Genomic DNA, 26,046 nt, shown 5'->3' with positions numbered 1-26,046 from the left:
GATCTGTTTTGTTACATCAGAAACAAGCAATGTATCGCTACCAGACTCCACTGACAAAATCAGCTATTTTATCTCATAGAACACAGTTGCTAATCTGTTGCTGCTTTGATCAGCTTAGTTTGTCTGAGGTGTGTGATAATTTTACTTTTGAAAAGGATATGAATACCTCCTCTACCACTGAAAGTCACACAATAATAATAATAACTAATCAGTCGGGGGCAGCACTATTCCAGCAGCTGTTGTGTTCCGCTTGGCAAAATTTTTGTTTTTGTCAGTAGAGTCTGGTAGTGATATACAGCAATGTTTCTGGTTAAAGAAAAAGGATCATACTTTTTTTTTTTTTTAAAGGAATCCTTTGATGTAGACAATTGTCCAAGTGGATTACATTGCAGCAGTAGTTTGCAGTAGCCAGGTACACTGATCTTGCTCGGTACTGAACCAGTTGCACAGAAATACCGGAATTATCCTTTAATTATGTTTCGTTTGCCTCAACTATTTGTTAGGCATTGAATTTATAAATCTGACATTTGGTGCCCAGCAGGCTGGAATTGCGGTCTTTCACATTCACACACACTCAAATGGTATATACATACGAGTGTGTGAGGACAGTATAGTCTGGCAGATGGACAGTGTGGGCTCCTGGAGATCAGCCAGATCTCATATGTAGAATGCAATCTGGGAATAAGTTCCCAAAACAAGAACACACACACACACAGAGTGAGGGGGCTGAACAGATAATCACAGTCATCAGTCAGAGCTGGAGTCGGTCCACAAAGTGAGTCTGGGCAGGTCAGGATGCCAGCCTGAAATTCCTCCCAGGATGATGTTAAGTATGTTTGTGTGTGTGTTCGTGTCTGTGTGTACCGTCCAGCTGGTGGGAACCTGGAGGAGTGCTGAACTGAGCCACTGACTGAAAGTAATTAATGAAGTCTGTTAAGCTGCTGGCAGGCTCTGTAGCAGAAAACTGCTTTTATTGTATTTAACTTTTATTTAAGTCAGTGAAAAAAACTAATTCTGCCTCAGGTTTTAAAACACAGGTGAAAACAACATCCAACTTAACTCCACTTACTTGCTTTGTCCAGAGCTTTCAGCTGCATCTCAAACTGTTCATCAGTGAATGGGATTTGTTTTGTCAGTCATGGAGGAACTCCTAAAATTATTTATGTTGTGAACGGCTTGTTTACATCAGTCACTGTTGTAAATACAGCTGTAAAACAGGCCTGTATTTTCAATTATAATAAGATCTAATGCTACAAAAATTCTTTTTTTTTCCATTTAATTCTCCACAAGTCAATGTTATTAAATTATCAATGGATCAACTCATAATCCGTATGTGAGAGAGATCTCTTAGTACTAGGCAAACCCATAAATTGTTGTAGAATTATATACTGAAGTTAGCATGCTAACCAGCTAGCCCTTACCTCTTGTCAGTCATGTTGAGGAAAGAAAGCAAAACAAAAGTTAACATTGGTGTTTCTTTCCACTGATGGAGACAGCTCTCACTGAGTAAAGGAATGAAGTTTGATGCTGAACTTGTTATGTTTCCTCTAGACTGGTAAGTAAACAGCTGTTAATGCTAATGTTGGTGATAGCAAATACTTACATATAGCACCTTTAAATATGTAATTCTTTTTTAATACATTTTCCATATTAACGTCATAAAGCAAATATTTGAAAGCATTTATTTTAGGTTTTCAGCTTGTTCTGCTGCCCCCCGGTGGCCAAAAAGTCAATTTATGCAGCTTTAAAGTGAAACGCTACTTATAAAGCATTTGTAACTTAATGTATATATGAAAATACAAAAATACATGAGCCTGTATATTTAATCATTAAAGTAAACATGGTGTGTGATCATATAGATTTGTCTTTGATTTTGCTGTATAGCAGCCTGTGAGGCTGGCACACAGCATTTCAGTTAGATTCTAGTCATTCTTCCACCTTTCGGTATAAAAAATGATGTTGTCTCTTTTTTTGCTCCTGGCAACAAAACAGTGTTTTCTCCACCTTCTGCACACGGTGCCATGAATCAGGGGGACAGCTTTACATTGACCTTGACCTCTGCAGAGTCCTGAGGGTGGAGTTTATCTCTTGAAGACTTCATAAACCAATTTTTCTTCCTTTTTCTTCTCCTACTGCACATCAGCTCTCAGTCTCTGCCTCTCTAGTCTGACAGTGTCCCTCATCTGTTTTCTGGCTGTAGCTACTTGTATATTTATTGAAATGATTTTTTTTTCTTTCCCCGTTGTACTGAAACTATTATTAATTGAAAAAATGTACTCATATTTCGTATAATTTACCATGTGTTCAAAAAAGATATGCAATGCCCTTTGGGAAGCAAAAAGAGAGATAAAGCTACCCATCAGTAATAGATGAAATGAAGCAAAAGCTAGAGAAAGCGGAGCTTCTTAAAATCCCTAGTGATTCAGTAAAGGACATTTTATTGTGGAAACACACACCTTGTTGTGACAACAGGTAAAAAGACTTATTGGATAAAGACCTCAGACCTGGAGTGTGGTAGTGGTGCCTTTGAAAAGTTCTGTTCGGGATTATAACTGTTTGAACTGTCGTCAAGTTCAGCTGGGAAAGAGATTACCCTGTTCATCTGATACTGACCAAACGCAAAGTTGATGTTCATCAATATAAAGGTCAGTTTTTTCTTTCATTGTCTTCTCTTTTTTATTAATACCAGTAACCACTATCTGCTGCAAAATCAACAGAATGAAAGTTTACATTCTAACTTTATCTAAATTACTAACTGCATGCTTTCCTTGAACTGAAATGTAGCCTATTGCTCTGTCTCTGTCTGTCTTTACTCCCTCCCTCTGTTTGTTTCACTTATACATTTTTTTTATTCTTTCTTGTTTTTTCATTTGCTTGCAGTTAACTGTTCACATGTCCTTGTTCTTTTACTGTTTGCAATGAGAAGCATCCATGACTTTCCCTTCCCAGACTCTGTGTTTTTACCACATGTTTTGTTGATGTTTATGTGGCTCAGTGAGTCTCTGTACTGTTTGGCAGCTAATTCCACCCAGACCCCACAGAGAAAAACTATAAGCTGCAACTGAAAATGTCTGCAGATTGGATTTCTTCAGGTGGTTGTAATATTGATAAAAGGGGAAGCAGAGATGTGTTTTGAACACTTCGACCCTTTTTCATTTAAAGGCTGGGTAGATTTCAAAAAGTGCTGGCATGGTATGAAAGTCAGGGAGCGGCCCACACTCTCTGGTGGACTAAATGCTTGTTCAGTGCAGAAAAAAAGACTCACAGCAGAGCTGCTCCACACAAAACATACAGTGAGGTCATTTAATACTCTCTGTTCTGGCATCGGCTGCATACTTTTTATATTTTGCCATGTTTTTTTGAAAACCTGTTGGCAAAGATCAGACTGGAATCAAATCTTTGATTAGTTAAATAAGTGATTTTAGGATTTTCTTTCTTCTCTCTTCTTTTTATCAATGCTGTTTTCACAGATCGTCCATTTACATCCATTATAGGGAAGTGCCTGGGAAATTTACACATAGGTGTTTGGGGTGGAGTAAAATGCTTTGCTACCTCTTTCTGGAGAGAAATACTCTGCAGCTATTGTACAGGATCAAACTGCAGTTACTGTATGTGATTTACAGCTATAGGGGGCAACAGTGAGCCCTGAACAGTGAGTGGTTCAGTGTCTCATTCAAGGACACTTCAGTGTGTGGACAGGAGAATCCTAGGATCAAACCAGCAACCCTAATGGATGACTCATTCTGTCACCTGTCAAATGATGATGACCCACTGTTTAAAAAAAATTTGTAGACTTCCTTACTCACACTTACTATTTTGAGGGCATACATGTGTTCACACTGACAGTATCTAAACAAGCAGTGGACTATAAGTACCAGGATGGTGACTCAAAACGAAGAAGAAGTTGATAGTGGGACAATGGACACTTCTCAACTTCGACAGTCGCCATCTTGGCTACGTAGCGCCACTGTTACCAGTAGCAGATTTCATTCTTGGGTGCCACTATGAAAAGCTTGAAGTACAGTGGCTGAGTGAAGGGAAATCATCATCTCGCTACCAACTGAAATATCGTTCACTAAGTAATAAATGTTTTTTATTGTTAGTAAGGCTTCATTATTCTCTGAGGAACATGAACTTCCACACCAGATGTCATAATCCATCCAGCAACTGAACCACAGTACTGGACTGACACACTGACTTTTCCCTCCTCAAAGAATTACTGAAGAGATGAGTCTCGTAGGATTTCCACTAAAAAGCTCCTCAGTTACCTTTCCATGTAAATGTTCTATATATTTAGCAGGCAGAGAGTCAGGGCTGCGCGGTCACACCTCTGGCGTTGTGTGTTGTTTGAGTGACTGAAATGCCACACAACAGGAGCTGGATCAGGGCTGAACAGGCTCGGATAAACCTCGTTCCCAGAACAGGAGGAGGAGGAGGCGCAGCAGCATCTTATCTGTGGCCTGTTTTGTGAATGGAGGCTTGGATGTGGTCAGTGCTGGTTTTGGCCTTTGCTTACATGCTATGTGTTATTCTCAGCCAACAAGTCCTAACTGCATTTCTGTTCAGTGGAAACATCTGTCTGCAATAAGCGAGTCGGGGACGACTTTGTTTACTCTGTGTTTGCGATTTTCATTTGGTGGATGTGAAGTTATTTTACATGAACAAACATGGACACACACAAACACATCCTTGTGCACCTATCCTTGTGGGGACCCGTCATTGACATAATGCATTCCTTAGAATCTTACCCTAACTATAACAGTTCTACCACCAACCCTAAAACCAAGTCTTAATCCCCAGTTTTCTGACCCCACAAGTATATTAAAATAAGCCTAGTCACATATACACACACACACAGTGGCCACGCTCTGGAGCTCACCTGTCCTGCAGCTGTGTTTAGCAGCCTATAGGTGTTTGTACTGAAATATTTCTTAGACTACCGTGCCACTGACGTAAACACAAGTTGTTAACTGTATTTGTGTAACCTCAGCCCTTAATGAATTGTGTTTATATGTGTGTGTGTGTGTGTGTGTGTGTGTGATTTATTGTACTTGCAGTAACATCGAGCGAGCAGCCTGCACTGGAGCGTGACGTTTACTGGACTTCATGTGCGAAGGAGAGATACTGAGATAACGTCAGCCTGGACAGAGGCAGCAGATGTTTCCCATTCAGACAACTTGTTTATACCAACACTGGCTGCTCACAGGACAGTGCGAATTTACAGGGAAGAGCAACAATGTTTATTACTTCAGTGTGTAAATATCCCTAAATATCACTCATGCCAAAGATGCATCCAGGTTGAGGGTTCAGTTTCACAAACTCTGAGCAAAATCAAAATGACACTGATGACTGATTCTGAAAATGAATGTTTAAACCTTATATTAACTACTGGAGTTTTGTTTACTATGTGTGGTCAAACATGGTGCAGCATGATGCTACTGTGACCGGCAGGACAACGATTTACCTTGTACATGTCAAGATGATATTTTCTTACTAATCTGAAACCCAGTATGAAACACACTTGACTTAAAACTATTGCTCACGGTGAATGTCCTCACTGTCTATTTTCATATTGTCCTCATAGTGAATGACCTCCTAGTAAATGTCCTCAGTAAGGTTTTATTTGGTTTCACACTTTAATATCCTTACAGATGATATTATGTCAACACTGATACATCCATGGTGTGCATATCTCTAACCATGGGGAATTATAGACACTATATTTGTGTTTTCTTTACTTCCTATTTCAAGTAGTCAGTCCAACAACCCCTCTCAGCTTGCAGACTTTTGCGGACTATTGTTATGTGGACTGGATGAACTGCTAACATGATCCACTGTTTTGATGTTTTCAAGCCAGCACACAGCTTTGACATCAGGTTTTCACAATGCCAAGTCTGCTCTCGAAACAAGCTCCTAAACATTCATCACATCCCCAAACTCTGCCCTCACTGATGTTGAGAGCAGCATGTGTCTGTTTGTCTTCTGTGCATAAACTCATGCTGCAGATGTTCAGGCTGTTTTTACAGTATTCAAACAGTCCAGTAAATGTGCTGGATGGTATTTACTAGAGGATTTAAGTGTGTTATTTTCTTCTATGAGAAAGCGGTTGGTAAAATTACCATGGTGGTTGCATGTAATGAATAGGTCTTATTATGATTGGACAACACATAGCTTCATGACTGACTCAAGCTCTGACAAACAAGCTTCACAAACCCTGTACACTCATGGTCCTGTGAAGCAGCATAGTTTTTAAGGGCTGTTGACCTGTAGCGTTACAGACTGTGTAATTCCCTCACACCTTCCTACCAGCAGTAAATCACAGTTGCTGCTCTCTTTGTTCCACTTCCTTTGTTTTATGAACTTTATGAACCCCATACATCAAATCTTCTCAGCCTCTGAGAGTGCCTGCTCACTGCATAATCCTGCTACAGCCATTAAGCCAGCACCACATCCAAAACATGTCATAACATCACATCCATGTACACGGCAATGTGTTGCCCAGGTGACGGACGACAGCTTTAGATGAAAGCAGGAAGCGCCTGCAGGGTCTCCCCCCTGTAAGACTCTCAGGCTCTCAAAATAAAAGGCCTGTCATGTTATCCAGCAGACACATACGTATACCTCTACTTTACTTCAAATACCACCCATGATGCATGTTGGGATGGTGCCATTTTGTTGCATATGTAGACAATCAGAGACTACTTCATATCTTTACCTTCTTTCACCTCTTCCATCTTTTTTTTCTTCAATTGAATCATATTTGTAGAATAAAATCTCATTGGTCAAGTCCCAGGATTCATTTGTCAGTTAGTTCATAATTAAATTTACAAATATGTTTCTCCTGACGATCAGTAAGCTGTTTTTTCCAGGGCTTGATGACACTCATCCAAATTTTAATCACTTGTCTGTTTTGCCCAGACCTGCATGCTGTCTTGTTACAGACACAGTTTTCGCCTCCTGGGTAAACATGCATTTGGATCTGGATGTGCATCTAAAATACAACCATTGAAGGAAAACCAGAATACTGAAAAGATTTAAAAAATGAAATGTTTACACAGTTTAGATGCACAAAAAAAAAAACCATAAATTCACTGTGATGCTGGGCTCCATCTTTTCTGCTCAAACCACATATGAGTGTGTACAGTGCAAAGCCACTTACACACAGATTATATATTTTTAAATCTGTACTAATATTTACACCATTATGTCAAACAAAAGGAGATTGTTAAGAGTATAATGTGACACTCTTTATGCTGCACTACAACGAACTGAGTCTGCTGAATGCCTCTGTACATTACAGCTGACTTGTTCTGTACTGTTTATATAGATCAGGTTTGTAATTCTTTCTACAAAAGTTTCTTTTTCCACTGTGCCGCAGTGTAAGTGGAGAACTGACTTAACTGAGAAATGTTGAAGAGAGCTCAGACCTGTGATGTGATGTAATCAATCTTTACATTGGACTATAACACACATTACTATCAACATAAGAGGTGGAAGAATCATTCTGTCAGGTGTAGTGAGGTGTAGCTTGTCTGTAGTTGTCCGGGTAATATTCTCTCTGCATCGTGGTGTGTGAAATATAACATTGCAGTATTTGAAAGACCAACAGTGCACAGCGGTGATCCAGCTGATCACATCCTGTCACAAACTACTAATGAGCTCATTAGTGCAAATGACTGACAGCCGGTGAACTGATCTGAGTCTTCCAGTAAAACATTTAAACCTGCTGTCCTGGTAAGGAAATGTTTAATTTGTCAAGTTGTCACTTTTTAATGTTAACAATGAATACTCATGAAATATAATGTGAGCCTCTTTTTTTTCTAGAAGATGAAGAAGCCTGGGTTGTGAACATCAACAACAAACACCAGCATCATTTCATTGTGCCCTTGTAAAGGAGGGTAAGTTTGTGATACATGTTGTGTTCAAAACAAACTTATCTTGCAGACCGCAGACACCTGTTCAGTAATGCTGTGATCTCCTAGGTGTGGGCGAAACCCGTAAAAATGTCAAATATCCAAATTGTTGAACTTGTAAATACATGTCAGCTGCCTTAATTATTTGTAGCCAGGTAACGAAATTGTTAGTCTATCCAATGTTGTTTTGAAAAGCTTTTAAAAGCTCTAATCTTCTTTTATACTGAGTTTAAAGGGTTTCCCTTCATGTGCTGCATCCTCAAAAATAAATGCTACATGTCTGTGAGATGCAGTAGAATAGAAACAAATAGAGTTCATCATCCTGATTTCATAAAAATGTAGCAACCTCACCAACATTTGAAAGTCAGATTTAAATTGGAGGTTTTCATCAGACAGCAGAAGGACACATCTTACAAGCTGAAGCACATATAAGTTCCTTGCTGCAGCTGTGTTAAAGCACGACATGTAATGTATGTGACTTTTCACACCACCACCGGCAGTCTTTCATCAGAACTGGTGTGTGAAACCCAGTCCACCCAAGTTTCCCCATTCATGCTGGCAGGCTGCCAAGCTCCATAAAAACCTGAGAGAGAGAAAGAGAAGGGGGGTGGATGGATAAGAGACGTAGCCCTCCAACTTCACCCCCACCCCCCACCTCACTAATGTCTTTGAGGAGCAGTAAAGAGCCTCTTCGGTTCAGAAGCCTCTTATTACAGAGCAGCGCACTGTAGCCTGCCAAATGCACACTCACTCACAGAGAAAGAGAGAGCGTACGTGCATGAATGTGATGATTACTGTAAACACTTGGCTATCTGTCTCTCAGTAAACACACATACAGAGCACTAAACAGTGAAGTGTGTTTGGTAATGATGGGGGGGACTATAGGGAGGGCGTAGGAAAATCTATCTACATGCTGGAACAAGCACAGAGACCTCACTCAGCTTAACTAATCGTTATATATGCAGGTACAGAGGAGCCACTCACTGCTGACGAAAACATTTCTGTAACATTTATGAACTTCCAGAACAGATCTGACAAAATAAAAACATAATACTTTGTTTAATGGCATGGACTTCAATGTCATATAAACCTACAGCCAGATGTAACTATCTGTACATTCCCTTTCACCTTAACAAGTGAGGAGAAAACTGAGAAACTGTTCTTCCATGAGCAAAATAATATAACAAGACCTCAGACCCATAATATGAATCTGTCGGCCAGAACAAAAATGAGTACACTCTTCCTCTGATTAATTCTTTTCCCCTTGAATAATACAATACTAAAACTTATAACCTTTACGATTTAACTCCTGATTGATTTTGTTTCACCTTTGTTTCTGGTGGTGACAGTAAATGTGTTTTTAATGATACCAGCCATCATTGTGTCTACAAGACAAGAAGTTAGTATACTCCTCTGGGCAGCACTGCTTCTTCGTCATCTCATGTTTGCACTGAGGGCAGACTGGACGCTCCAGTGCCGCAACATCACAAAGCAGTACTATGAGATGTGACAGGCTAGGGCTAGCTGATTAGTATGCTTACCACAATAAAAGAAAAATTATTAGAAATAGAATTAAGTCAAAATTTCAAACTCTTTTCTTGTTTGTGGAAGTTTTAGTATACAGTCTATAGTTAATTATAAAATATATGTTGTACAGACTGACTTTATAGATGCAACACTCCCAACTCTGACTGACTTGTCCCTGGTATCTGCATAATATTTACAGAAAGTGAACTCTGGTATTCTGTAGTCAGACACATCCTGATACAGTATATCTTGTTCCTCTGTGCCATAGAGCAAATCAGTGATCCACACTGGTGCACTGGGTGACATATTCCTTCATCACCATGAACACACACACACACACACTGTAGTTTATTTTAACTCAGTTCCACACACACACACACACACACACACACACACACACACACACACAAACACACACACACACACACACACACACACACACACACTCACGCTCCATCCTGCTGTCCAAAATCCTCACTGCAGTACTGAAAGTGGATTAATCTGCCACTGAAAATAGTTTGATATTGATTCATTTGATAAAAACTGCAGTGAGCAGATGTTTTAGGAAACGACTGAACCTTTTTATAAATAAAACTTTAAATTAATGATCAAAGATTTATAGCTTCAAAATTAACTAGTTGACTTGGGGCAATTTTTGCCAATAACAGAAGCTTAGAATATTGTCAGCTGTATCTGTTTTTCTTTTCTTTATGTGAAACAACCATATTTCTCCTTGAGAGGAAAACTGTAGTCTTCTTCAGTCCCCAGTAAAGTTATGTGTTATTGAGTAGAAGAGACCAGAAACTTGTGCACACACTCTGTAACATTCAGACAGAGTGGCTGCTGATAGCCGCTGTCTGTCTGATGCTCCTATATATGACAATGCAGGCTCATGTCTGCATGACAACATTTGCAGGTTTCTAAATCACTCTTTTGGCATCTGTAATGGGCTTCAGATGACTGAGGCATCACATCCTGTGTATTGGTTAAGTGGTCTCACTCAGAATAATATTTACACTGGCTACATGACCCCGCACCAACAAAAACAAGCCGACAAGTAGTAGCGGAAACTGATAGCTGAGATCATGGTCAAAGCCCAGAGACAGATAATGCTGCTGTAACACCACTGCAGCACCGTGTGGACAAACTAACGCCGTCCTGTTTCCTCTATTATGTCTGCTCGGCTCCGGATGATAGTTCAAGGTCGCATGTTGAAACTGTAGCACAGCTCAGATGAATTGTCTCCACCTTGGCTTAGCTTAAAGGGACTGTGACAGACTGAGGTGGAGACGGTGCTCTGAGTTCACAGAGAGGTCATGTGGTTGCTTCACTATCTTTAAGTCTAGCTCATTTATACTGCTGGACAATTAGCACTGCAGGAAATTGAATATGACCTGCATGTTAATGCCTCATACATCACAAAATGGGCTCCAAACTGTAAAACAAAACCTGCTAAAGGGGGATGTGGCACTTCAAATATAAAGTTCAGTGAGAGACAAAGGAAATGCCCGAGGGATACAGTTACACATTTTAGACGTCGCTGTGAAAAAGGAGCGCTGGTATGAAGTGATTAACATAGAAAGGTGTCCTGACATGTAGATGGAGATGAGGTTTACCTCCCTGAAGCTGTCAGCTGGTGAAACAGAGGAATCACAGAACACAGGAGAAAGGTGAAGAGAGGGTGAGGGGATATGGAGAAATTATTGGAGAGATGGGAAGAATGAGTAAGGAGGAGACGATGGGAGGGAGTGAAAGGTATGGCGGTGAAAAGGATGGAAAAAATGGAGAGGGTAGATGATGATATGTGTGTGATCTTTCATTTTGAGGTTGTGTCTGATGTTATTATTTTATTGTATTTAGTTTAAAGACTGAAGTAAAGATGAATATATTGAATCTATTTTGTAAAGTCTGAGGGAAAACTGTGAATTCAGAGCAGCTTGTACTGTAATTACCAGTAGGATTTATTGATACTAGTTTACCTTGCTGATTAGACCTCTGCTCTCACTATCATGTGAGGCCACTGGTGTACCAACAGGAATGACAAAAGTCTAAGTTATCCTTCCTTAACAGGAGCAATTAGAGTTTTTACACAATCTTCGGATCCTTTCTTTTAGAGGGGCCCAATGTCAATATCTGGTATTTGATATTATGTGTAGATAATACATATTTCCAAATATATTTGTGTTGAATGAGTTTACCACAGACTAGGCTCAGGTAGCATAAGAGCAGTGGTTTGTTTCACGGGATTGGACGAAAACACAGTATGTTGAATCTGGCTAATCAGTCTGGTGCTCTGTACCTGATAAATGACAACAGGATAAATACACAGTTTATAGAGAGTGGGACAAACGATGGTCAAAAGGTTACAGGGATTTTTCAGACAAAGCAGCTGAGGCAGGAAGCGACTGAGATTACAGTTACTTGAACATTCTCATTTTGGGAGCCTTTTTTAAAAACTTGTACTTCACTATATTTATCTGGTTGCTGAATTTATCTTGTTAAGATTTTACATTCATCATAACATATTGCTCTTTGTCAGATGAAATTCTCCTATTTCTAAATTTCTAAGTGTTCAGAAACACTCACAAATACTTATTGACAAATTGATGACAATAAACAATTCATGCGTCATGTAGATTTTTGAAAATTGAAGAGCAATTTACATAAATGTTCATTTTCTACGTCAGTTTGGGCTTTTCTCCTAACTTCACCATCTCCAGTTTTGAGGATTTTACTCAGACAACTGATGTATTAACGTCTCTTGAACCACTCTTCATCCTTGGGCTACATTTAACTCTACTGCACAGCACCTGGTTCCTTTAAATTTATGAATACATGTGTTTCAACTGCACCACAGTGTTGTTCCATTGTGTTATTTCTACTTCTACTGAGTTTTTGAGGCGCTGTAAAGCAGCATTTCTTATTAGTTGTGTAGGAAACGTTTTGTCACTTCTGACTTCAGAGGAGCAGCTGGGCTGTGATTGGAGGAGAGAGGCGTGTTCACCGCAGGAATGTAGCGCTCAGGTGGAGAGAAAGAGAAAGAGAGAGACAGAGAGGGAGAGAGAGATCCAACACACCGACACCACGGCACCGCGCTCACACAGCCAAAGACGGTGCTGCGCTGCCGGTGACTCTCCGTGCGTTTTTACCGGGCTGTTCCGCCGCACTGTGCGCACACCCGACCTGTCTGGGCTGAGAGGAAGGTCGAGAAGAGGAGAGACAGGTACTGGAGCTACCTGCTGCTTCAGAAGTGACTTACTCGTGCAGGACTGCGGCAGACGTGAAAATCACCTGCCTGGAGGCGATACTAGAACTCTCAAACACACTTAAGGGACACTTTTAACATTGATTTCTATTTGGAATAATCACTGCTGACTGTTTCTAGTGAAAAGAAGAAACGAAGTTCGCGTTAAGGGAAAAAAATTGCTTTTCTTTACTTGTTTTTGCACCTGAGTGTTCAGCAGAAGATGCGAAAGACAAAACTAATGTGATGTGTTTTGGGAACTGAGTAACACAGCTGTTTAGATGCAGCAGTTCTGCAGTTGAGAGAAGCTATTTCCAAGTGTCGCTTAAGTAAAGAAGAAGAATAGGACGAAGAGACAGAGAGAGTTGGACATGGATGGTGTTGGGTCTGAAGTCCGTGTGTCGGAGCAGCCTGCAGCTGGGATGCACCGTGCATCTGAGCCACGACGTTTCACACCATGATAGGCGGACAAAACTGCACCTGAATGCGAATGTAACACACCTGAACCCAATCCACAAGGATCTACTATGTCCTCACTATTGACCAGGTAAACCTCGGACTTAACGTGCGTCTCTGGTGAAGTTTTCTGTCTTCAGGAAGGACTGCATGAGAACTGAATTAGGGTGATTTATTAAAAGTGTTCAGCCTTGATGGGAGGTGATAAATTCCAGAGACAAGTTGAGTTTTTCTCTTTTTTCCCGAGCTGAGGTTGTTTGTACTCTGATTGATTGAGTTGCATTTCAAGGAAGAAATATGCGGTGGCTTTAAATATTTACCCTGAGTTATTTTGCTTGCAAGGAGCCGCAAAGCCTTCAAAATTTCTTGCAGTGCAGTGAAGGATGGGAGGTGATAAATTCCAGGGACAGTTGAGTTTTTTCTGAAGTTGTTTGCTCTGTGGCAGGAAAAAGAAGTGTCTCTGGGTGCACAATTGCAGTGAGTATTTTGTCACAGCACTTATTCAACTTTTCCATCAGAGAAACTTGAGTTGCAGTCGCCCTGTGCAGTGTGTATGCTTTCTCTGGGGGCAGAAGTCATATGCAGGCTGCTGTATAAGCTACTTCTTGCCAGCGGGTGAGCTAATCCTCCTGCCATATCTGTGATATTGCAACTCCTGGCTCTACATTCCACCCATCCTGCTACACCACCTTTATCTCCTAAATGTCAGTGGCTATAAATATCCTGCTCATATTTTATCTAATCCCATCCCTGCAACAGAGAGCACAAACACATGAGGCTGCACAGGGTCTGAAACGTTGCTCTGACTGTCCATGAAGTTGTCTGATTCCCTTAATTGTGTTTCTTAATGTCATAACTTTAAATTGACCTTGACTTCATCTTGTCTTCTGGTGCTCTGGATTAATCCTCTTAGTGAAAACAATACATGCTGACATTTCTGCACTCGAGATGTTAAAGTGTGATTTTTCCCTTTTATGGGCTCCGTTTGCTGATATGTCGTCAGGATTAATGCCTAGGCTGCCTGTCAGATGGACCGCTGTCAGCCTGACTGGTCGGCAGAAAGAGGAAGATTTGGCTCAGGGCACATTTTCTGTCTCTCTGATAACCCTTCAGAGGAATGTTTGTTATGGAAGGAGTCACCAGCCCCATGAACAGATTTAATCTACTTACCATGGAACACTGAGCATATAGCTTCAAAACGAGGACTCTAATTTGGTATTGCACACAGTGATGTCACTTTCTCCTGCGGGGTGGAATGTCAATGCTTTTCTTCCCTGCGGATGTGGACTTACAACGCTAGAGAGGCCAGGATCATCAATAACTCTCTGCTAAGTTTCTGTTTCCTCCTGTAATGAACAATGAAAACAAAAAAAGTTATCCAAACTTAGATTTTCTGCTGTTTTTTTAATTAGGAAATCGCCTTCATTTTACAAACCCACAAGGATTAGGAAGTCAGTTTTTGCACTGAAAAGTTTACTTATTACAGGTGTACCAGTACGTGTGATGCACGTACTATATAATAGACCCCAGATGCATACATGGTCTATGGTCCACAATACAATTAGAAGGCAGTTTTTAAATATTTAAGGTGCAAATTTGTACCAGCTCAAGTTAAGGCAGCACATTGAGCCTGACTAGAGGCCAAAATGATTCATCGACAAGTAACTCTATTTTCTGTCATTTTGGCTCTGAATACACTGATACCCAAAAGCAGTGATAGTGGTATAGTGGTGAGAGAAGCTGCCTTTTAAGCAGTTGACTCAGGTTTGATTGCCGGCCATCACAAGAGAGTTTCTTCTGCTTAGTTTTGTTGTACGTGGTGGAATAACAATAAAGGAATTTGTTCAAGCCCCAAACATTGTTGGAGAAAGAGCCAATCACAGGCATGAAACAGCGCTGTGGCAAATTGAAAATGCTTCGTCTGTTCCATGGGAACAATACACTGCACTGCAGTTGCCAAATTCATCCAGAATCTGGAATAGAGTTGATGTAAGTTGCCGAATCAGGTTTATGTTAAGTGAAAATAGCCCCCCTTTACTGAAGGAATTCAAGCTGATACTAGAAACAATGAATTTTGCCGAAGAAACTGCATGAATCAGGCATATCACATCAGTGCATCCCTTGTTGTAGTGACTTCTCTTCATGTCCAATCATACTCATGTTCAATTTCTTTTAAATTAAAATACTTTGTAGTACTTTGTACTCGCTATATCATTGTTTTATAGGTTGCAATGATTCTTTCCAAGGTACAAATGGAAGACATATGGAAGAGCCCATGATGTTCTGTCCCAGTGACAATCGTTTGTACTCAGCGAAGTCAACAATAAAATAATATTACTGATGGACAAGGTCTAGTTTCAAGGTTCAGTCAGATAAGACTTTACTGCTCAGTGTTTGTGTCTTTTTGCACGAACCTGATGAAAAGCTTGTATTTGTACTGTTTGAAATCTTTATTTCCAAGGTGGATTAGGGCTGTGTTTTTACCCATTTAGTGTCTTTCTTTGTCTGTCAGCAGGATGTTTTAAAACCCAGTGAAAGAATTTCCATGAAATTTGATGGACACGTCGGCTTTGCGCCAAGGAACAATTGATTTGGTTTTGGTCGTGATCCAGATCTGGGATTTCTGCCATTGGACCATTAGTGTTTTTTAGCTGTAATTATGAAACTGATGGAGACAGAAACCTGACTCCCAATCCTGCGGGTATGTTTTCAGGTTCAGGAAAACAATTTTTGTTTAGTTTAATTGTAAGGTGTAATGTGTTTGGGTGTAAATCTGAGTGGCTGGCAGACAGGCTTCACAGTTGAAGCCATGAGTCTGGTTGAAGAAGTGATTACTCTGTTGTGTCAGCTTTGCAGTGTTTAAAAATGTTGGTGGTTTTGCTCATTGCTCATCAAGTTTGTCTGTTGTGTTTTTTGTCACAGTATCACTTGCTCACATGTCTTGGTGGTTTTTCATGTGTTGTGAGACTATGACTGTAGATGACCTGAGAGGCTCTGCCTCAGTCAGAGTGGCTGTGAAAAGATAATCTCATAATCCCTGAGGTATGACGGTGTACCAAGTTTGTTCTCCCTGTCGTGGAAGGAGCAAGTGAAGTGAAGTGAAGCGAAGCGAAGAGAAGGGAAGGGACCATAGTTGAGCAAGAGGCTGAGTCTAGACATTTTGGCAACAACAAAACCAACAACACGATACCAACGTCTGTCTTTCATTTAGTGAATGAATGTTTTTGTCCAGACATACAATGGTATTTAATATCTTTTCTCTAACATATTTTACTACATCTTCACATGAAGCAGCTGCTGAAGCACAAAGACCCTCCACTTGTGTTCAAAGAAGCTTGTTTTGTTAATGCGTGCTGACTGAGGCCACTGAGTGCTTGATTGTCACTGCCTCATTCATAGTCAATACAGATCCAGGGGTCAGAGCTGACCACAAAGCCTTCAGACTGAACATCTGTTAAAGGTTGTGTCAATTCATTCAGCAGCATGCTCCATATAACCATCAGACCCTCCACCGGGCTCTCCCATAGGCTGGGTGGGTCACAGCTAAATCTTTTGGTGGGTCAAAGGTCAATACCGGCCCCTGGTTGGAAGACGTATGGCTTTTCCAAACTCTGTGGGTGTGCAGACAATTGTAAAAAAGAACGCCTATAGGTCACCATACAGAAACACTTAGACTGAGATCCCACACGAAGAAACTAAAGGACAGATCTTCAGTCAGGTGTCTCCAGGTGTTGACATGACTCGCACCTTCCCAGAGGTCAGAGGACACATTCTCACCTGCAGTGCTCTCTTAACCAGTGCAGCATAATAGCTTCAATGTAACTGTGTGATAACACCATGGAGCTGTTGTTTATTTGTGCAGGGTGGGAATGTGAGAGCTGCCTGTCAGGGTGTGTTTAAGGAAAGGTTTGTGAGTTCAGTCACATTACAGAGGAATTATAAATGAGGGTGGGGAGAGCGCAGCATGTTTTACGCTCTGCTTGTGAACCAGGATAGGGGTGATGTCACCCGTCTGTCTACCTGTGTGTGGACTGATGATGCTTGGTTCAAGTATCAGTAGTTGTTGTTGCCAAATCTGTTCATGCTGCACAACTTATTCACCAACCTGCTGATCACCACTGATCATCAATGGATTACAAAGTTTTATGAAACAATTCACCAACACTAAATCTTTCTATTTATGATGCAGCCATATTGAAATCGTTCCAGTCTTATTCTGAGTGTTATTTGTTTAATAAGAGGAGTTTCATGTTGTTTGTGTCGGGCGTGGTCAGAGAGCGACTAATGTCAGTCAAAATAAACAACTAGTCTCATATTGATTAAAGCCATTTACCTCTCCCTGCCCTGGAGCTATTCACTAATGTGCTGCTATAGTCTTAATGAGAGCAGGAGGAGGCGGGCTGACCCCTGGTCACCTCTGTAAGGGCCCCTGTAGTGAGGGGGCCAACCAGTCAGTGACCAGGGCCGCTGTCTTTTCATGTTCAAAAACTGAAGCCAATCGTCAAGTGAAACAGAGAGGAATGACTTCATCTTTGCAGATTACCTTAGTCCACAGCATTCATATGTATAGTTTTGCTTGTTTTAACAGAAGTGGCTGAAAATAGTTGTCTAATCCATTTTTGAAAAGCAGCAATAACTGATTTTTAAACAGATCAAACTGTAGCTCAGCACTGACATACACTTATCAGCCACAACATTAAAAACTGGTAACTGACTTTAATGTTGTGGCTTATTGGTATATCATCACCTCATAAATCATCTCAGAAATCTGTTTACATTCAGACACGGAGCAACATTAGTATTCATTTGAAGTCATGTCTCTGCCCACTCAACAAATAAAAGAACAATATTCACTCTCAGTTTAGCACTTGTTGGTCACCACCGCCTCCTGAGGGAAACATCTGGCTCTTAAGCTGCTGACTGCTCCACTGTGCTCATCATCTGGTCTCTGTGTCTCTCTGCAGCTGGAGAACATGACCAGCGAGAGTGAACCAAATCAATAAAGTTGTTGGCTGTGAAATCACAAACAATGAGCTGAGAGATGCTAGAACAGGGGAACTACAGAGAAAAAGTTTCAAACTTAAACAGTTTTGTTTTTCTTTATCCTCTGTAAAATTTGCTTAATTTGATGAATCATGTTCAGAATATTTTACATCACAACTGACCATTTATCAAACCATTCAGGGGTTTAAGAAGACTCATCCAACCCGGTCCTCTACTAATTACATTAATAGACAACTATTGCAACAGCAAATATATCTTAAAGGAAACAGATTACATTTTCTTTTAATGTAATGAGGTTAATGTTGCTAATTGATTTGGCAGATTGCAAATATGTTGATACTAAATGAATCAGTAAAATATTCACAGAGCACAAATGTGTGTTTTTCCAAAATATCTGATCCTGAACATAATTTAGTTGTGTATATATATATAATCATAACTTCTTGGCCAAGTCTCTCATCAAGTCTGCATTTCATTGTATCAACATTAAATTATCATTATGAGGTAATGGAGTGCAGGCTTTTTAAATCAATCTGGACTTCAGCTGTGTTACCATGCCACTAAACTATGGACAATAAATAATGAATTTAATCCGTGACTGCGTTACATGACTCACGCACATTTTGAAGGCTCGGCCAGTTGATAAATTTACAGGAAAAACTTCATACAGATACTGAAACAATATAGTCTGCATCTGAAAATGATCAGCAAAAATGTTACAGTTTAAGTGTGTGAGATGTTAAAGTTACTTGATCTGTAGTTGAGGAACTAAAACCTGAAAACATTTAGTCAAACAAAAAAAAAAGAAGTCTGTGTTAAAATATCAAAGCCTGTTACATCAGTCACGATTATATGCTCCTTGCCTGTTTCGGTCAGTGTGGCCTTCCTTGTTCCTCTGATATGAATTCCCCCATGTAAGGCCAGGATGGGAGCTGAGGGCTCTGAAGGGATGGGCTGCTCAACCGAGTGTGAGGGAGATGTGTATCGTTTAATTGGACAGGGCAGCTACTGACCTGGGACTGAGCCAAAAGCCAACTCTTTGGACTGGCTCTGTGTTTATGACTCAGGGAGAGATAAAAGGAGACAAAACAGACCAAGCGAGATAGATGACAGACAGGGCTGGAAGCTGATGGAGCGCAAAGTGAGATATGAGAGAGGAGGGCAGAGTGACGGAAACCGAGAAGATTAAGCTGGCGTAACTTTAAATATCTTACATCTTTTTCCTTAGAGTGTGTCAATAAAAATGACAGGTCCCATCACAGAACAGACCCTTAAACATGACTCACTGTGACTGTCAGCAAAGCAGTGCCAGGAAGCAATCAAAGAGAGGGGCTTTCCAAGAATCACTGGCACTTCTCAGAAAAAGCTCTTGTACTTTGATGATTCAGAGGCAGAAACAGACGGAGAATCTGCGCCTCACAGTTGCCTCGCCATGTTTGCCCGGAGGTAAAGAAGGAGATGAGGCAGCTAGTTAAACAAACACAATCAACACTCAACACAGGTCTCAGTGGAGGTCTTATCTGGTAGCACCTCAGAAGTGGCTCACTGTGTTGATACTACAGACACTTACAATTGCTCTTTACACGGTTTCATATCCTGTCTCTGGTCTCCAATAAAGCCAGTATTGTGAGGTAGCAGATCAAACATGTGGTTTACTCTGCTATCAGAGCCAGGTATTTGTTCCAGGAAAGCCCAAAACTGATCTACAAGGTCATGATTATTTTATTATTATTTCTCTAATTGATATTAAACCTGATGAAACTCAGATTACTTATTGTAAGCTCTATTTCCTGTTATATTTAGTATACTGGTACACATTGCACAAGGCAAAAATAACTGCACTGATATCCAGTTGTTAAAATCTTTTGGAGATCCCAAAGTTTCCATGAATGTCAAATGTGTCTAGGATGAATTTTGGCAGAAAATCCTGTCTTAGTTACTAGTTCTTAGTAACTATGAGCTAGTCTCAAATTATTTACTAAATTGGGTTGAACCATTAAAATATAAGAATTATCTTATTAGCAAGTTAAGACTTCAGTCATTTGTAAAAAGGTTGTTAGCAGACATCTGTTGCTGTAATTTAAAAGCAATTGGTAAACTGTAGCACTGTCACTGTAGCATCACAAGTTAGCATAACCTCCAAAATTAGGCAAATAATAAATTTAGATGCCAATCTTAAATGTACGTGTGACTTTTTTGTTGTTTGTTTTTGTTTTGTTTGTGTGCATATATGGAGATTTATGTGTGTTTTAAAGTAGCATACTAGTTTAGAATGCTAATATAGCTGATGTTAGGTTAGCATGCATTAGCATAAAATTTTGTTCATTTTAGGCAGGCTATGTTGTGTTATCTGTGAAATTTAAAGTTGAAATCTTCCCAGACTACATCACTAGGCTATCATTAACAGCACTTTGAGTGTCAAGTCAAATATTTATTTATTTCATGTTTTTTTGGTCACATTTCTTTTTAAACTGATCATTAGCATGTCAGCATTAGCATTGCCATTTTGTTCAGTTAGCTTTGTAAACTGGGTGTAAACAAGTATTTTCCAGTTGAGCTCTTAAAAGGATTAATGTAAATGGTAACACCTTTAGTGGTGGTATTGCTGCTACAGTCTATGATTGCTGCAGAGTATTTGTTTATATATTTATTTTGAAGTATGTATTGATCACTCTTCTTTTTGCACTTTGTGTTGCATCAGGCTATTTTCTGTTGCAGCGCATTGACTGGGCATGTTGTTTGTAATTATTTCTGTTGTTGTTGTGTCATGTTGTTGTCTGGGTTGGCAGGAATGGGGAGTTGGGGAAGGTGTTTTTAAGTCAGCAAAGTCAAACAGGGGTCAACAGTTGGACAGGAGGTGATTAGGGGGGAGATGGGATCCAGTCAGCCAGGCGGTCCCTCCCTCTCAGGCTATGTGAGAGTTAATAAGGCACTGTTGGGGTGGGGTGACTGGGCAGGGGGAATTAATGATACTTGCTGGTTGGGGGGGCATTCCTGACCTTGGCTCCTGCCCACAGGGGTTCGCAGTAGCATGGCAGCTTATTTGTGGATATTATCAATGACCTAAAGACCTCAGCTGTTTGAAGTGTCAGTCGTGTCTTTTCTTTCAGTTTCCTCTCTTGTTCTTCTTTTCTGCTTCTGAAACACCTCTGCTGCAACAGCTTCTACGCCTTGACCTCTGTGTTTGTGCGTTCATGTGTATGTAATGTGAAAAACGATGAGGGTGATGTCACCAACTGACTCACGGTGGTTGTTTCTCTCCGTGTCCCCAGGAAGCTGACTCTGTGCCAGGCCCTGACCTTTGTCCTGCTTCTGGTCGCTCCCGTCTGCCTTTCTTCCCTGCAGAGTGTAAGTCCAACCAGCCGATATCGACACAAGTCACTGCTTGGCCTCCATAGAAACTCAGTTTCAAAACCTTTTACTATATACCCTGGACTGTCAAACACAGGTCCTTTTAAATGACGTAACTCTCTGCAGTGAGAACTTTTTAATCAGCCAAAAATAACTTAAGTGAACCAAACATTGCCTGCAGCAACAGTTATTTTCATTATTGACTAAACTTGTTTTCTCTGAACAAAACTCCATTAAATTAAAGTATATATTTTTTCAGTTTTCTGATTTTGAATTTTATCAATCAATAATCAAAGTAGTGTTTGCTGTGTTAGTCAATTTTTTAGCCATCAAGCCACTGGAGAACTCCATGAAAATCTGACAGACAACATACAGTACTATCAACACATTAACATTGTTATGGCTAATGCACTGCCTATGTTCACATACAGCAGACAAAAAGCTGTGATGGTAGAGACTGAACCAAAGAGGAAATGTGCCATAAAACCAAAACAATGGGCTAAAAGAGGCTTCAAAGCTCCATAGAGCTGCAGAGTTGGATGCCTTTTCTCTCATATTGCATATTACCATTTGATTCATTGTTAATATGAAAATATTTGTTTAATTCTGGTTTACTCAATATCCTTGTTAAATACCCTTGAATTATTATAACAGAGCTCCTTTAAGTGCACTTTTATAGATTTTTGAGGAGTTCACTGCAAGTCAGTCAGCAGCCATAATTTCAGTCTTTGTGTTGTGTTGTGCAAATATACAAAGCTAATAGCTGAATGACAGTGTTTCAACAAGTAGCACCAGGCTGCATTTACACACAGGGCCTTATAGTCTTAACCTGCCAGGGCCCAAGGCCATTTCCTGCAGCCTCCCCACTTTTTTGTGCCTTTACCTCTTCTTTTTCTTACATCTGACAGAGTTAAATGTTGTGATTAAGCTAATTTGGAAAGAAAACCCTGGTCTCAGCTTCCACATAGGAAAATCCAGCTCATTTAGATAATAAACCAATCACAGCCCTTTGACCAGCATCAGATGTGAGAGGGTCTGCTGGTCGCTGAGGTCTGCGAGCGTGCTGATTGGATTGTTTTTCCAGGGGCAGCGTGTTTGTCTTTTGATGGTATTTTGTCTTGGAAATAGTCATTCTTATGAGCTGGCATCCTCTTGGTCTCTCCATGCTCTGATTGCTACTGCACTACATTTTCTGACCACAGCGTCCATCTTTCATCACTGTTTGTCTTGTTGTCAGGCAGACACCCCCAACCTTCCCCCAGGCCCAGCTGGAATAACCAGACATAGACAGAGATAGGCAATACCCCCACCCAGCCCTCTCTGTCACATCAAACACAGAAATATAGTGAAGGGTCAACACACTTTCATTTTCTGTTTCTAGGAAAAACAGTAAATCAGAATTATTTAAACAAAAATAATGACACTAATGAAAACAAAATCACTTTGTCACTTTGATACAATAGTCCTTTTGAAAAACTGTTTTAGATGATGCAGATTACTGGGAGATTTTCTGCATTCGGTCATCATCACAGCTGCACTGGCAAGATTTTTGTTTGGTCAGTTAAAGATGAGAACAGGACAAACAAAGTGGATAAAGAAAAGGAGAAAACTAGAGTAAGAGCTGGGTGTAACCATGTCAAACTACAGGTGTATTTTTTCTTTTAGCCAGAGAATTGTAATTCAGTATAGTAATATTATTATCTAATCTAAATCTAATCTATCTAAATTATCTAATATATATATTATTATCTTCTATTGTATAACTCCCCCCAAACAACATTTTTAATAAGGAATAAAGCACTAGCACTACAACTACTACTTGTAGTGGTTTACATTCTTCACTATAAGTTATGGAAGGTTTTTTGGCATCAGTATAATTAGGTGTCTTATCAGCACTATTAAACATTTAAAATGGTTAGGTTGCATTTTTAAAATTTATGGATCCTCAACAAAAATCTTATCACTCATTCTTTGGTCCAGATCCTGACTTTTTACAAAATTTCACTCAGATGTGTTCACATTTTTTAGATTTCATGTTAACAAACAGACCAGGAAACAAATGATAAAATAGGACTTGTACTGAAGGACAAGATGAACAATGCATTGATCTGTGTATCATGTGGAAGTGTGATCATCAATGACTGAATGTCTGGTAGACTGGACTGAGTTAAGAGTAACTTTCAAGATAATGGGGTAATTATTATGATTGTGCATGTAGATGTGGATCTGTCATCGCCAGTTGTCTTCTTATTGCCTTCATGGTGGAGAAGATTTCCAGCCATGTCTGTCAGCTCCAGATTGTCTCTGTAGACTGGGAGAGCTGGTCTGCTGACAGACAAGAGGCATGATGGGAAGTCAGACAACTTTCGGCTCTGTTCATCTACATGTTGGATCTCAGAGTCTGTCTGACTCTTTACCTTCACTTTAGGGTCCTTCTGTTTCTCTCAGTCACTGTTTGCTGTTCGCTTCGGTTCGTTTCGGGGGGGGGGGGGGGGTAAATTGTAAAGGTCAAAGGTCACTTTCATTAATCTAGAATGCCAGCCCACCCATCTCCAACTGTTATCAACGCTAATTTGACCGGTGGTAACACTAATGAGGGCAACCTCAAGTGACCCTGCCATGGAAAATGATGGAGAGTTGTAGCACAGGTCGCTCTCAGCTGAGTGTGTGTGTGTGTGTGTGTGTGTGTGTGTGTGTGTGCGCGCATGCACCATTTTTACTGCTTGAGGCACAAAGTCAGAAAGCCTCAGTCGGTCTGTTTTTTTCCCCACTTGCTTTAACCAGAGAAATGTCCACTTCATCAGTCTGACGTTAACAGTTAAAATATAAGAAGTATAATGGCTTTCCATATAGATAAAGAAAGCTATTATTAAAGAAGAATAACAGAAAAGAAAATCAGTGAAAACAGAGATACTGTCTTTTTGATTCCACAAATTCTTCTTCCTTGTGAAGGCCTCCATACATGTGAAACCGTCCACACCCCATCCCTTAAAACCACCACCAGCTACAGCTGAAACATACTGGAGAAGATGTATGGTGACAGGGTTTAAACAACTGTATGTTTTCCTCTCTGATGTTTTAACCCAACAATGTTTTGCAGTTCAAATTTTAGGCTTTGTTTGTTGCCCCCTCCCCAGCTTGTAACTTTTTCTATTTATTAATTTAGTCAGTTATGGTTAAATGGTTAATAATTAATCCAATCCATGTATATAATAAGGACTGATCTCTGCTACTCTTCAAGAAAACTCTAACTCTCTTTAATATGAAATACAGTGACAACTGATGCAGCGTTAAAGACTTTATTTTTATTTAGTTCCTATCATGTGTATGTTTGTGGCAGTTTTAAAATAATTTTTTCTGTTAAGATATGAGGGCTGAAAAGTATGTTTCTCATCAGATTATTTGACTGACTGGTGTGTCATCCTGTCACACTCAATCAGGGCAGGTGCTGCCCTCTCCCTCATATACATATATCTTTATCAGTTATGGTAGTTAAGTTTAGTTTCATTTGTCTGTTCCAGTGCTGAAACAATTAGTCGATTGATTAGTGAACCGACAGAGCAGTTTGATGGTTGATTACATGCTTGAGTAATTTATCAAGACAGAGTGCCAAAATCTTCTAGTTCTAGCTTTTCAAATTAAAAGTTTTGTTGCTCTTCTCTGTTTTGTTTGACTATAAATTGTATATCTTTGGGTTTTAGATTGTTGGTCTGATTTAAAAAAAAAAAAAAAAAAAAAAAAAAAAAAAAGTCTCTACCACCATCACCATGGGCTTTGGGAAAATGAGGAATTTTTCACTACTTTTTGTGTCATTTTACAGACTTAGTGAATAATCAGTTTATCAGAAAAATAATCAAATCAATTCTTTTAATATTTAACTTTCAAGATAATTACCCCATTATCTTGAAAGTTACTCTTAACTCAGTCCAGTCTACCAGACATTCAGTCATTGATGATCACACTTCCTCATGATACACAGATCAATGCATTGTTCATCTTGTCCTTCAGTACAAATTCTATTTTATCATTTGTTTCCTGGTCTGTTTGTTAACATGAAATCTAAAAAATGTGAACACATCTGAGTGAAATTTTGTAAAAAGTCAGGATCTGGACCAAAGAATGAGTGATAAGATTTTTGTTGAGGAGCCATAAATTTTAAAAATGCAATTTTAAATGTTTAATAGTGCTGATAAGACACCTAATTATACTGATGCCAAAAAACCTTCCATAACTTATAGTTAGTTTGAGCTCTAGTCTTTTATTGTTGATGCAATAAATCAAGAACACAACATGACAGAAACATCCCTCTCAGACCACACTCCTGCTTTACAGTAGATGATCTGATTACACAGTGGAGAATCCTGTTGCATAAATCTGCATATTAATGAGGAAAGTGTCAGGGAGGGAGGACAAGTTTACACATTAACGCCTGTTTTATACATGTTCTTTCCCACATCTGGCCTGAGCATTAATTCTTGTCTTGCACAATAAGATACTCCAAATGACTTTGACTCCAGCCCCTCCTGATATAAAGTCTCGTAAAGATTGTTG

At 39.8% G+C, this 26,046-nt stretch overlaps 1 protein-coding gene across 1 annotated transcript in view; it reads left to right on the top strand.

Moving 5' to 3' along the window:
• Nucleotides 1-12,451: 12,451 nt before the first annotated feature.
• The window catches only part of adamtsl5 (ADAMTS like 5), a 34,284-nt gene continuing 20,689 nt past the window's right edge, over nucleotides 12,452-26,046 (top strand). The window contains exons 1-2 of the mRNA XM_018692889.2: nucleotides 12,452-13,231; nucleotides 21,417-21,492. Of these exons, the coding sequence (XP_018548405.1) occupies nucleotides 13,212-13,231; nucleotides 21,417-21,492 (96 nt within the window). The 5' untranslated portion in view covers nucleotides 12,452-13,211. The remainder of the gene's footprint in view (nucleotides 13,232-21,416; nucleotides 21,493-26,046) is intronic.

This window comes from Lates calcarifer, linkage group LG2 (genome assembly GCF_001640805.2).
Source record: "Lates calcarifer isolate ASB-BC8 linkage group LG2, TLL_Latcal_v3, whole genome shotgun sequence".
In the NCBI taxonomy this organism is placed as follows: domain Eukaryota; kingdom Metazoa; phylum Chordata; class Actinopteri; family Centropomidae; genus Lates; species Lates calcarifer.
The sequence above is the reverse complement of the archived record's forward strand: the minus strand, read 5'-3'. Positions and strand labels throughout refer to the sequence as shown.